Source organism: Ursus maritimus (genome assembly GCF_017311325.1).
Source record: "Ursus maritimus isolate PB19 chromosome X unlocalized genomic scaffold, ASM1731132v1 scaffold_X1, whole genome shotgun sequence".
NCBI classification, from domain to species: Eukaryota; Metazoa; Chordata; class Mammalia; order Carnivora; family Ursidae; genus Ursus; species Ursus maritimus.
In genome coordinates this window covers 112,106,358-112,119,691 of record NW_024423319.1, presented here as the reverse complement: position 1 = coordinate 112,119,691, position 13,334 = coordinate 112,106,358, and the positions used below count along the sequence as shown (strand labels likewise).

Genomic DNA, 13,334 nt, shown 5'->3' with positions numbered 1-13,334 from the left:
AATACCTTAAAAACAAACTAAAACCAAGAATGCTCATTCCGGGGCCCTGGCCCCAGGAATTCTGATTTGGTTACTCTCAGGGGAGGGCCTGGGCATGTGGGTTTTTACAAAGCACCACGAGCAACTCCCTGATCCACACTGTCACTGAAAATGCTGTAGGAGGACAATCAGAGAGAACCAGTGACAAGGCAAGACGCTAGCTGCTACTGACTGCAGAGTGAATCCAGGTGTGGAGTGAAAAGACTGAGGGGTAGATATGCCATGTTGTGAGGAGCAGGTCTCTGGATGTATTTATCAAGCACTCGTGCCATGCGATGATCTTAGGCACTGGGGGAAATCCTCAACAAAACGGCACAGCCTTCTTTTCTATCCTAGTCTTTCTGGAGACAAAATCAAATGCAACGGAGATTAACTACACACAAGCTTAATGTTCCCTTAAGAAGCAAGTGGGGGTGGGGCGGTGCTGGCTCGCTCAGTCAGTTAAGCATCTGCCTTGGGCTCCGGTCAGGTCGTGATCTGGGGGTCCTGGGATCGAGTCCTGCATCATTGGGCTCCCTGCTCAGTGGGGAGTGTGCTTCTCCCTCTCCTTCTGCCCCTCCCCCTGCTCGTGTGCACACTCTCTCTCAGATAAATAAATAAAATCTTAAAAAAATAATAAAAAGAAGCAAGTGTCTGCAGAGCTTTAAAGAAAGGCAACTGATAGAAAGAAGTCTTAGGACCTACAAAATGTCCCAAAGTAGGCAGCAAGACACCGATAGTGCGTACAATAGGGCTCTGAGAAACAAAAACACTGCCAGTTCCCACCATCTCCTTCTCTAATTTGCTTATTCTGTCTCCTACATGATATATTCTTAACCCATGCACGGTCCTGCCCACCCCCACCCACATATTAGTAATCCTAGCAACTAAACCTGATTGATTTTTCTCTGCTTTTCCGAGCCAAAATTTCCCCTTCAAAAAGCTATATAAAGCTAAAAGGTGGAAGCAACCCAAACGTCCATGGACAGAAGATGGATAAACAAGAATGGTCTACCCATACAATGGAATATTATTCAGCCTTCAATAGGAAGTGAATCCTGACCGTGCTACAACGTGGATAAACCGTGAGGACGTTACATTAAGTGAAATAAGCCAGTCACAAAAAGACAAATACTGGATGATTCCACTTAACACAGGGTCCCTACGGTAGTCAAATTCACAGAGACACAAAGCAGAATGATGGTTGCCAAGGGCTGCAGCAGGGGGAATAGAAAGTTGTTAAAGGGGTACAGGGTTTCAGTTTTGCAAGATGAAAAAGTTCAGGAGATTGGTTGCACAGCCATGTAAATATGCTTAACATTACCGAACTCTACACTTAAAAATGGTTAAGACGGGGGACGCCTGGTGTCTCAGTCGGTGAAGCGTCTGCCTTCGGCCCAGGTCATGATCCTAGGGTCCTGGGATCAAGTCCCACCTCGGGCTTCTTGCTCGGTGGGGAGCCTGCTTCTCCCTCTCCCTCTGACCCTCCCTCTGCTTATGCTCTCTCTGACAAATAAATAAATAAAATATTTTTTTAAAAATGGTTAAGACGGTAAATTTGATGTTACATGTATTCTACCACAATTAAAACTTGAAAAAGTAAAGGCTATACAGCCCCATTCTTGTCCCCACCACTCCCTCTTCCCCAACTTACCATTTAATCCCAACTTCCCATCCCCATCCTTTGCAACTTGGCTTTTGTCCCTGTTATTTTACTGCACTGCTCTCAAAAAACCCAGCAGATGTGTCTTCAGTTGGGACCCGAGTGACTCCCCTTTCCCCATCTGTCACCACTGCTCCTCTGTGCATTCTCCTTGCCCCATTTACCAGCTCTTCATCCTCAACTGGGGACACCTGCCCAGAGCTGTAGCCTCCCTTCTTCCCCCAGTTTCACTCCTGAAAGCCATCCCCCCCCCATACTCTTGACCCCCATTCTGTACCTTCTGATCCTTATCTTTCACCTGGGCTGCACATTTCCTATTTCCAGGGGGCTAGAAGAAATCACCCATGGCATGTCCAAAAGGTAAAATCACTACCTGATGGGCTTCGTTACCTCTTCCCTCCAGGCAGAACTGCCTTGCCTTTGCCCAAACATCTTTTAACTGCTGCACCAATGTCTTAATTTGACTCACTTTTAAGACTGCCCAGAACCGTGCCCTGTGCTAATTAGGCACTACCGAGGCTAGAGTTCTCTGGGTATGTGCAAGGGTCTGCTGGTGTTCGTCTAATTCAGAGTTCCCAAGAGGCTGCCCAGGGTACAGATATTTGGTGTATTTGGCTTGCATGGTGTTGGCCAACACAGTGCTTTAAAACTCTGAATAAGTTGCCAACATTTGGAAACCAGGAGATTTGTCATAAAACTCCAGATCCAGATTCTCTTGAAAATTTAGAAGACTGGCAACAGTGAATCCACAGTTCTTCATGCAACTATCAGTTTTAGCAGTCACTCCTTTGATGGGTCAAGGGCTTGTCAATTTGCCCCAGTGCCCACCACTCTCTACCGCCTCTCTAACTCTAAGGCCTGCCGTAGCTGCCACTGATTGGTGAGCTTAAGCTGTGGCATTTCTTACACCTGGCTGTTTGACTCGTTTATGTTCCCAGCCCAGTCCTACCGGCCCGGCTGCTCAGTCCGATGTTGATTCAGCTGGTGTGTCCCTCCTCGAGCCAAGCATGTGGTTTCAGACTGGCTTTCAGAAGTCAGAGGTGGGGTCTTCACTTTCTGCACTCCCTGCTCTTCTCCCACAAGACACTCCTCCTGAGACTTGTGGAACCCTGTCTTGGGGCTCTCAGCACAAGGCAGCTTTCAGCTCTGCGAGCTGTCTGGGTCTTTCTATTCCCTCTTTAATTAAGGTCCAGCTATTTGATATAGTGAGGTGGTCAAGAGTTCAGGCTCAGAAATGAGATGAGTGACTTTCTACCAAATGACTTAAGCTGGCTAAGATGCCTTTCTCTCTCATGCAAAATCCAACCGTCTCCTAAGGGTGTTGAAAGGAATAACTGAAACAATGCACAGACCGTCCTCATTACTGATGCTTAGAAAGTGCATAATTGGGGCCAGCCACCATCTTTCTCCTTCTTTATTTTTACTTTTGGATTTTGACATACTGCTTCTTCAGTTTTTATAAAACATTTCTTTTTGTTTTTTAAGATTTTATTTATTTATTTATTTGATGGGGAGAGAGAGAGCACGAGTAGGGGGGGCAGCAGGCAGAGGGAACGGGAGAAGCAGACACCCCACTGAGCAGGGGGCTTGATCCCAGGACCCCAGGATCATGACCTGAGCCGAAGGCAGATGCTTAACAACTGAGCCACCCAGGCGCCCCAAAACATTTCTTTAAAGCATCTAAACTCCTCCTCTTTCCCTAATTTTATTTTTTGTGATCTGCTTTTATCTCAATTTGCTAGTATAAAAATGCTAATTTTCTAGTTTTAAAATGTGAATCCTTGCCTTTAACTTCACATTACGGCGTCACATTTTTTTCATTGCTTGTAGTTCTTTCCCCCCACCCTGACTTAGTATTCTTATCCCATTTTTAACATCTCTTTTCTTAGATTTTTTGGTATGCTTCTGCTAGTCCATATTAGCACGTAGGGAGCAAGGAGCCCAGAACAGAGGGACTGGAGAGAACATGTAAGGCAAGGGGGATGCCTGCTCCCCTTCTCCTCGGGCTTACCCCTTCACCCCTCCCCCTGTCCTAGTGGACCCCATTCTTTTTAGTATTTTAAAAATTTTTTTAGTATAGCTGACTGACATACAATGTTACATTCATTTCAGGAGTACAACACAGTGATTCAATATCTCTTATGTTATGCTGTGTTCACCCCAAGTGTAGCTACCATCTGTCACCATACGACACCATTACAATACCACTGACTACACTCCCTCTACTTATTCCCATGACTTATTCATTCCATGACTGGAAGCCTATACCTCCCTCTGCCCTTCACCCATTCTGCCTATACCCCCACCCCTTCCCCTCTGGCAACCGTCAGTTCGTTCTCTGTATTGATAGATATAATTCTGCTTTTCATTATTTATTCATTTGTTTTGTTTTTTAGATTCCACATTATGAGTGAAATCATATGGTATTTGTCTTTCTCAGACTGAGTTATAGCACTTAGCATAATACCCTCTAGATCCATCCATGTTGTTGCAAATGGCAAGATCTCGTCCTTTTTTATGGCTGAGTAATATTCCTGTGTGTGTGTGTGTGTGTGTGTGTGTGTGTGTGTACCACAACCTCTTTATCCATTCATCAATCGATGGATGCTTAGGTTGCTTCCATATCTTGGCTGTTGTAAATAATACTGTCATAAACATAGGGGTGCATGTATATTTTTTAAATTAGTGTTTTCATTTTCTTTGGGTAAATTCCCAGTAGTGGAATTACTGGATCATATGGTATTTTAATACTAGGTCATACCCTGAGCTTTGAGAGACTCACAGGTCTCACTGTATTGACAATACACCCTTCACATTAATGATCCTAACAGCCACACTTGAATAGTGCTTTTTCTGTGCCAGGCACTGAAGGACTCACAGGTATAACTGATTTAACCCTCACAAGAACCCCTTGAGGCAGGAGGCATTCTGATATCCGTCTTCCCGATGCGGAAACTGCAGTGTAGTGCGCTAAGTCGCTACACAGCCAGGGACGGAGGGCTGGGGCTGGGGCAGTGGGCTGGGCTGTTCACCACTCCACTAGCTCCCATGGGTGAAGTGCTCGGCACAGAGCCTGTCCAGTAAGCGACATATAAATGCCTCCTGTTGTCATGATTAAAGGAGCTATGTTATGTCCCAGACCTGTAAGCCCCCGTATCCGCAAATACAACTTACAGAATGGTTTCCCCAGCAAAAGGCAAGAAGGAACAGGGAGAGAGCTACCCTGCAGCGTGGACCATCAGCAGGGAGGAGGGGAGGCTGGCCAGCTGGCGCACTCCGCTCAGGAGGCCTACCACACTCCCTTCCCATCGGTCTCAGCACGACAAATTACCGTGGCATGGACTTGCAGCGTCCCTAAATCCCTGGTGACCTCTTTTAAACTGTTTTGTAAATCACCTCATTAACTGAGCCAAGGCTTTTTGTATGGCATGATTATTTTCTTAAACTTCCAACAATCTAATCACACCAAGAACTAGAAGCTGTTTTTCTCTATCAATGCCTTGATAAGAGATAAGAAAGCAAAAGCAATTTTTCTAGCCAGTGAAAATTTGTTCCACCTTATCCCCTTTTCCTTCAGTTCCTTCAAATTTGAGACTGACCACTCTGCATTTCCAACACCATGAATTTAACCCAGATCCTTAACACTGGGACTCACTCCATACCTCCCTAATTGTCCTGTTGCGTGTTCTCTCAGAACAAAACCCTTTTTCTCTTACAATAAGGCAGAACCAAGTGTTTTAGCCAAGTCCTCCCCGTTATTATGAGGAAATGCAGAGAACAACCCCAAAAGGAATTAAATCTTTTCCTAAAGCATTCAATTTCCATTGGCCCTGGCCTCCTCCAGCCTAGATTCTGGCACACTCCTGCCAGCATCATCCTGAGGAGCTCTCCCCATCCTCCACTGTCTGCTGATGTCTGCCTGTATCAAGTCTCACTGTCCCCTTGTTGTCTTCCCTGAGGATGAGGGTCATCTTCTCAGAACTCTGATGGAGAGTCACAAGGGCCTGGTCTCCAGTTGGATACACTGCACAGAGTTTCTCAAACTGCATATTAAATATGAGATTGCTTTAAAGTGACTTTACTCTAGCATTCCTACCAGTGCACATACACACCTGATCGGGCAGCATTAAAACATGCTACCTGCATGGTCCAAACTGCATATTCTTTTTTTTTTTTTTTTAAGATTTTATTTCTTTATTTGACAGAGAGAGAGACAGAGAGAGGGAACACAAGCAGGGGGAGTGGGAGAGGAAGAAGCAGGCTCCCAGCCGAAGAGCCCGATGCGGGACTCAATCCCAAGCCCTGAGCCGAAGGCAGACGCCTAACGACTGAGCCACCCAGGAGCCCCTCAAAAAGCATATTCTTTCTGGTAGGTGGCAGTTAGGTTTGAAAACCACACTCAGCACAGACAAAAACATGCTTCCTTTCTGGATCTCTCAGCAACATGTCTGGGACCTGACCAAAAAAATTACGCCTGGGGACTGTAATGTTTTGGAAACAATAACCATCAGACAAGTTGTCAGCCACCCCCTTAATGAGCTCAGAACCTTGTCTGAATTGTTTTGTACTTTACTATGTTCCCATCTCTCACACTCAGTTGAGTGCCACAAGCAAAACGATAAAGTTTATTTTTGGAGTCTCAAAACCCTCTCATAACAAAGTTCCCCAGTGCTTTCCCAGGCTCCTCTCTCACCTGAGCCTGACCCACTCTATCTCTAACCATACCTCTTTCCAGATTTCTCACTCTTGAAAGCACGCCATTTAATACTTACCTGGTCTGCACAATTTCTCCCTGCTTTTCAGATGTCATCTAATGAGTTAATCAACCAAGTAATGGTCTCACTATGAGACAAGTCCTGCCATCTATGTATGCAGATAAAAAGTTGTTTTGGAAAATTGAGGTGTAATTTACATGAAATGAAATATACATATCTGAAGGGTAGAGCTGTTGATCAGAGTTTAACAATAGCAAAATGCATGTTTTAAGAGTTGCATTTTTGGAGAGTGATTGTCATGGTGGGCTGTGGAGCCAGAGCCATCTGTTGGAGTAGAAGACTTGGAACCATGTAAGAAGAGTGGTCCGGGCCTGTTCTGACCACCCACTGACCATGAGCCACTTCCCCTCTGTGCCCTCCATTTCCTTGCTGAAAAATATTGATTGGGTCAAATGGCTACTGAAAGCCCTCTTGACCTTATTCTGTCACTAAATAGGATATTTAGGCAGGCAAGTGGACAAGATGGGAGATGTCCTTGAACGCTCCCCAGGAGGGTAACAGCCTCACTGCCTGGGCCTTACGCTTCATTCAGTCTGCGCTGCTTTTGTGTAGACCACGGTTTGGCAAGCCAGGGCAACTCTGAGGCAAAACAGGTTTCCCCTGTTTTTGTTTAGCCCTCGAATTTAGAATGGTTTTTACATTTTCAAATGGTTGAAAAAAAATCAAAAGAATGATATTTCATGACGCATGAAAATTACATGAAATCCACATTTCAGTGCCCATAAATAAAGTGATATAAATTGGAATGTAGCCACGCTCGCTCATTTACATATTTGCCTATGGCTGCTTTTACACTACAATGGCAGAGTCGAGCTGTTGCATCAAAGACCATGTGACCCCCCAAAGCTGAAAATATGTACTATCTGGGCTTTTACAGAGAAAGTTTATAAACCCCTGGTTTAGGCCATTTAGGTTATAGACTTTGGGCTGGCAGATCCCTCCCCTCCCATGTTTAAGTGTTAGTGGGAACACGGGCACTATATACACAAGTAAATCAACATTTTAGGGGGGAACTTTCCACTTTGTAGTAATGAAAAGAAATGCAAAATAGAGTACACTAATAAAGGGCCCTTTTTGTTCTTGCTAGTAGAGCAAAAAGAAAAATAATAAAAATACTAGCAAAAAGACTAGAGAAAGCAAGAACAGTACAGTATAGTTAACATCACTATGAACTGGTTCACCTCTTCCTTCAAACAATCCGGCAGAATTATCAGTCATAAAAGTGTTCATACCCTTTGACCTAATAGTCCGACTCCTGGAAATCTATCCTAAGGAAACAATCAAAAGAACATAAACACTGTGTCAAGATGTCTGCATCAGTATTTTTTTAACAAAATGTTGGAAACAACCTGCTATGTTTAGCAGTAAGAAATCAATCAGTAGATTATGGTTCCTTAATTCAATGAAATATTATATGCCCAAGTAATAAACACAAAGACTAGGTACATGAAACAACATTCTACAAAAGGCTATATAAAAACTAAGCATGATAGATAAAGTTTTGAAAACATCATGAATATGCAATTAATACTAAGATGAAGTGTTACAGAAAAAATATCGTATTTGTGAAGCCCTGTGAACCAGCTTTGACAATTCCCCACACACTGTCCTTAGTCCTTTAATAAGAAAAAGCCTTTGTAGGCGAGGACAGCACACATATCCAGAACGCAGGACAGGAGTGAGCCTCTGGGAACATGTTTCTTACAAACAGAGCAAATGATGATTAGTACTTTGGTCCAAATCAATTTATACCTGTAATCTCCACTTTAGAAAACTCAAATTCAACTCATCTCATTGCATACGTGAAATATGTACAGCTGTCTATATGTCAATCAAGCCTCAGTAACGTGGTTGAAAAAAAAGAAAAAACCCAAATTTCTAGTTTTCATGAACCTTAAGGAACTAACAGGTGACTAAGAAAAAAAGAGGAATTTGTTCCTGATGAATATACAAATTAGAATCACTTTAGTAATCCAGCCATTGTGTCTACCAATATCTTTAGGCTTTGGTCCTATTTCAAAGCATTCTCTTTTACTAAAAAAAAAACCCTTTATTTTTCTCTTTTTCCATTTAGTCCAGGGCATTGCAATCACCGGCCCATAAATCAAATTTAAATAAGGAATGAATAGCATCAAATGCTTTCCATCAAAACTATACATGATTTTCAGAAGCTATGTATAGGCAAATGTATTTTGTTCCTACCATCTTGCAGAAAGGTGCTGAATAGGAAAAAAAAAAAAAAAAAGACTAAAACAGTAATGGCCTGACTAGAGGAAAAAAATCCTGCAAAAGAAATATGCCAACTAGGGGGGAGAAGCACACAAAATACTTCGATGCTATTTGTTCTTATATTTTTATGACACTCAGTAGAGCCATACACAGTGGTCATATTCTTGTCTCTTATCTCCAACATGACCCTTTTGGAGAACCGTGGAAGGCCTGGCGCAAGTGGGAGGGCAAAACTCTATGCCTCCTGGGGATCACAGGTTCATCTACTCACATGAGTTTCACAAACTAGGAAGCACAGTTTAAATTTAAGGCAGGCCTGGAAATAACCCAAATGTCCATCAACTGATGAACGCATAAACACAATGTACTCTAACCATGTAGTGAACTAGTATTTAGCCACGAAAAGGAATGAAGTACCGATACATGCTACAGTGTGCATATACCTTGAAACATGATGCTAAAGGAAAGAAGTCAAACACAAAATATCATCTATCCTATGGTTCCATTTATATGAAACGTTCAAAACAGACAAATCCGTAGAGACAGTAGATTAATGGCTGCTGAGGGTTGAGGCGGGGGGGCAGTGATAGCTAAAGGAAACAGAGATTCTTCTTGAAGTGACAAAAATGTTCAAAAAGCGACTGTGGGGGCGCCTGGGTGGCACAGCGGTTAAGCGTCTGCCTTCGGCTCAGGGCGTGATCCTGGCGTTATGGGATCGAGCCCCACATCAGGCTCCTCTGCTAGGAGCCTGCTTCTTCCTCTCCCACTCCCCCTGCTTGTGTTCCCTCTCTCGCTGGCTGTCTCTATCTCTGTCAAATAAATAAATAAAATCTTAAAAAAAAAAAAAAGCGACTGTGGTGATAGTTGCACAACACTGCATACAATAAGAAACAGTGAATTGTATACTTCTAACAGATGAATCGTACGGTATATAAATTATATCGCAATAAAGCTATTTAAAAAATTTTTTTTCAAAGCAGGCCAAAGATATTAACTAGGCAACAAGCTCTTAGTGTGGTTAAGATTCATGAAAATCACCGACGTTAGTTTTATGCCTACTGTAAAGAAAAACAAACCCTAATTCAGGCTTATTTCTATCAAGACAGATCAAAATTTTCAGTATTTTGAACACAATGGTCCTTTTTAAAAGCTTAGTACGATGAGCACTGAACCCTTTACAGAAGATACAATTTTAAAACATTACATTTCTCACTAACCACTTTTTTTGTCCCTTAGGCAACTATTAGAACCAAGTTTCAAAGGATTTGAAAACATCAGAAAGCTGAAGAGTCACTGCTAATACCCAAGAAGAGAAAAAATCCTTATATTCTTAAAGAAAAAATTCACTTAGAGAACAATGGTTTCTTATCCAGAGAAAGTAGAGAAATGTGTTGAAACTTTTCCTTTTTAAATTTCATTCTTACTAGGAAGCTTTATACTCCTTAGAAGCTGCTTCTCATCCATAAAGGAGAAACTCATATTCCTGGTCTTATTCTTCTTCAAGAAGGCATTTTTCTAAGATATGCTTGTAACCTCACGGGAATGATGCTGGACACCCAAGACACCTGGGTTCCCCTTCTCTCCTGCCAGCCTTCTCGGCACCTCGCACGTTCCCTCTCGTCACACTCTTTGCGCTCGCACGACTGCGTCTGCAGCCCGCAGCACAGTGCCTAGGACACACCGGAGGCACTCAAGATATAGTTATTGAATTGAATTCAGGGCTTTGGGGGTTTTCTCACTTTAAGTTATTCTCATATAATATGTGAATCTATGAAAAAAAAAGTTCCACACAAATTTGAATAACCTTATCGAGAGTAGACGAGCACATTATCAGACGGCAAGTCACATCACAGTTTCCTCTCCCCATGCCGAAGCTACTGGGGGAACAGAGAATCTACTTCTCAGACATAACTGCCCTCCTCCTCGTGAACTTCGTAAATGAGTGGAAGTTCGTAAACCAGTCCCACATGAAACAGTTAAACAGGGAGCTGCTCTCAGTGTAGTGGAGAGAAGGGTGGATTGGAAAGAACTGAGTGGATCGGGGCTCCCGGGGCAAGGTCATCTCCAGGAGCATCGGTAAATCACAAAGCAGCCTGCTGGCCAGGGTGTCGTGGAGATCAAATGAGAAGGGGCGTTCACAGGTGTTCTACCAACCCTGCCAGGGAGAGGAATCCGGAAGCAGGAGGACCAGCAAGGGCATGGGGTCGGGGAGTGGGCAGGTGCAAGGAAGAGTAGCAGCACCAGGGGCTACTGGAAGGGGAAGCCGGAGAGGTGGAAGGGACAGGGTAAACTCCAGAGGGCTCGGGCTGCGCAGAGCCATGCCGACCACACCCGGTGTCGTAAAACCAGTGATCAGTGAAACTTACTTAATATTGAATTTTCTGTTTTGAAAACAGTTCTTCGGATTCCCAGCCTCATCGTTCCTCCCAAATTGCCGGGGTTGTGTTCAGGCATATCAATCACCTTAGAAAACAAAACAAGTCTGGTTTTGCCATCTTATACAAATGTCATTCCCCACATTTCAAGCTTTACTTTTATCTTTTTTTTAAAGATTTTATTTATTGATTGGACGGAGAGAAAGAGCACGTGCACAAGCAGGGGGAGCAGCAGGCAGAGGGAGAGGGAGAAACAGCCTCCCCAAGGAGCAGAGAGCCTGATGCGGGGCTCGATCCCAGGACCCTGGGATCATGACCCAAGCCAAACATAGACACCCAGCAGACTGAGCCACCCAGGCACCCCCAAGCTTTACTTTTAGAGTCATGATCATGGAGTAAGGATGTTCCCTAAACAGCAAAACCTGATCGTTCCTTCCAATTTTCTTATTCAAATACAGCCATGCTTTACACACCCCTCAAGGCATGCTTCCTTTTCGTCTCGGCTTCTCATCTTTCATTCAAATCACTTGTAAAAAATTTATCAGGAGCCTCTTTATGACCTTCCTCCTGTCATTACTCAAGCTGTCAGTTCCAGGCAATGTTCACACTTCAAGTTCTGGACTTCTGGGACCTCTCACTTTGCTATTCACATCCCTCCCCCACTGCCCACTTCATTCCCTAAAGATTCTCCATAAGCAAATCTGCCAATCCTTGTGGGAAAATACACCAAAGATACTTTTTTGTAGAAAACCTTAGAAGGAGTCCTTTAAACAAAAAGGGGGGTAATGTAATCCATTCTAGCACATTCTGTATGTCGTAAACTTAAGGGCCACCCTGGATCTCTCCCTCTTCTTCATCCCTCATGTCCAATGTGTCCAGTCCTATCAATTCACCCCCTCCAGACTTCCGGCATCCATCCACAGCTCCAACCACCACCCAAACCACAGCCCCTCACCTGGGCTACAGCCAGAGCTTACCAAACGGCTGCCCCGAGTTCACATGGCCCCAGTCTACCCTGCACAGTGTAGGCGAAGTAGTTGTATTTCCCCAGCTTGAAATTCTTGACTGCATGGTATCAGCCCAGCCTAGTCCTCCAGCCTCACGTTCCGGACCGTCCCCTGAGTTCTGGTCGGTGTGGCCTTCCTTCTGTTCCTCCAGTGCTTTCCTCCCCCCATGGCGACTTTGCACGTGCTGTTTCCTCTGCCCAGAACATTTCCCATTCCCCTATCTTCTTTTCTGAAATTAAACCAGCTTCAACCTTGACAGCTTAGCTCAACTATCCAATATGAACTCCTACGGGGAGCTAATATTCCCAGGCGCCATAGCCTAGTCAGGACCCCCTATCTCTGCACCCCTCCCACAGTGCCTCCCTCAGTTCATGTCTGTAGAGTGCTTTGTGTGTCAGACTGTACATCCTTGAGAGCTGGGCCAGTGCTGTTTTTTCTTACATGGCATTCCCAGCCTCTCGTAACTATGGAACAGGCCCAGGTACACAATGAATGAATGTATGAAGGAAGGAAGGAATGAACTCAGACCAAACAATTTCAGATTTATCTTTATGATTACTTCACAGAAATTCAGAAATACATGATTTTTATGAAAAGCCCGTTCTCATAAGTCATTTCTCTGTTTTCCCAGATCTCATGGTTCCATTTCACCTATTGTTTTTTTAAGCTGTTAGACTATAGTTGGGCAGGTTAACCTGTTCTGATAGAACTGCTCGGGTTTCCCTCTCATAAAACCTGTCATTCAGTTTTGTCCCCCATACCTTAACTGCCACGTATTATCTATAGGAAGCCTGGACAACTAGAACTTCCTGAGGTCAAAATTTTCCTAGAACTTGTATGATCTTATCAGCGCTCCAGAACTTTCCAAGCCATTTGAACCCTGTGATCCAAGGACACTCTAAGAGTCACGGAAGAGAAGGGGTGGAGAAAAAACTTGATTACTCCCCTTGTTGGATGGAGCGCACAGGTCTGAAGTGCTCTTTGCCTTCGCATCTCTTTCCTATCTTCTTTGGTTGGCTAATTATGGCTAGATTAAGTATTACTGGAGTGAGGTGAGAGAGGGCATCAGCTTCCAGTTCTCAAAGCTGAGCTGCTTCTAAAATGCCCAGCCCCTTATGCATTTTCTAGGAAAGGGCAGATAAGACTGCACTACGCACCACAGCCTCAATCTTCGCTTATGTTTAAGACAACCTGAACCATGGAGGAAGAGCACAGTGATAAACCCCCCCTGGTTTCACAGAAGTGTTCTGTGATTGTTCAATCCACC

The 13,334-nt window shown here is 44.0% G+C and overlaps 1 protein-coding gene across 3 annotated transcripts in view; it reads right to left on the bottom strand.

The window, feature by feature from the left end:
- CTPS2 (CTP synthase 2) overlaps nucleotides 1–13,334 on the bottom strand; it is a 97,399-nt gene that overhangs the window by 23,564 nt on the left and 60,501 nt on the right. For all 3 annotated transcript variants that reach the window (XM_040633978.1, XM_040633971.1, XM_040633984.1), the window contains one exon: nucleotides 11,052–11,148. In XM_040633978.1, coding sequence (XP_040489912.1) covers nucleotides 11,052–11,148 — 97 coding nt within the window. The remainder of the gene's footprint in view (nucleotides 1–11,051; nucleotides 11,149–13,334) is intronic.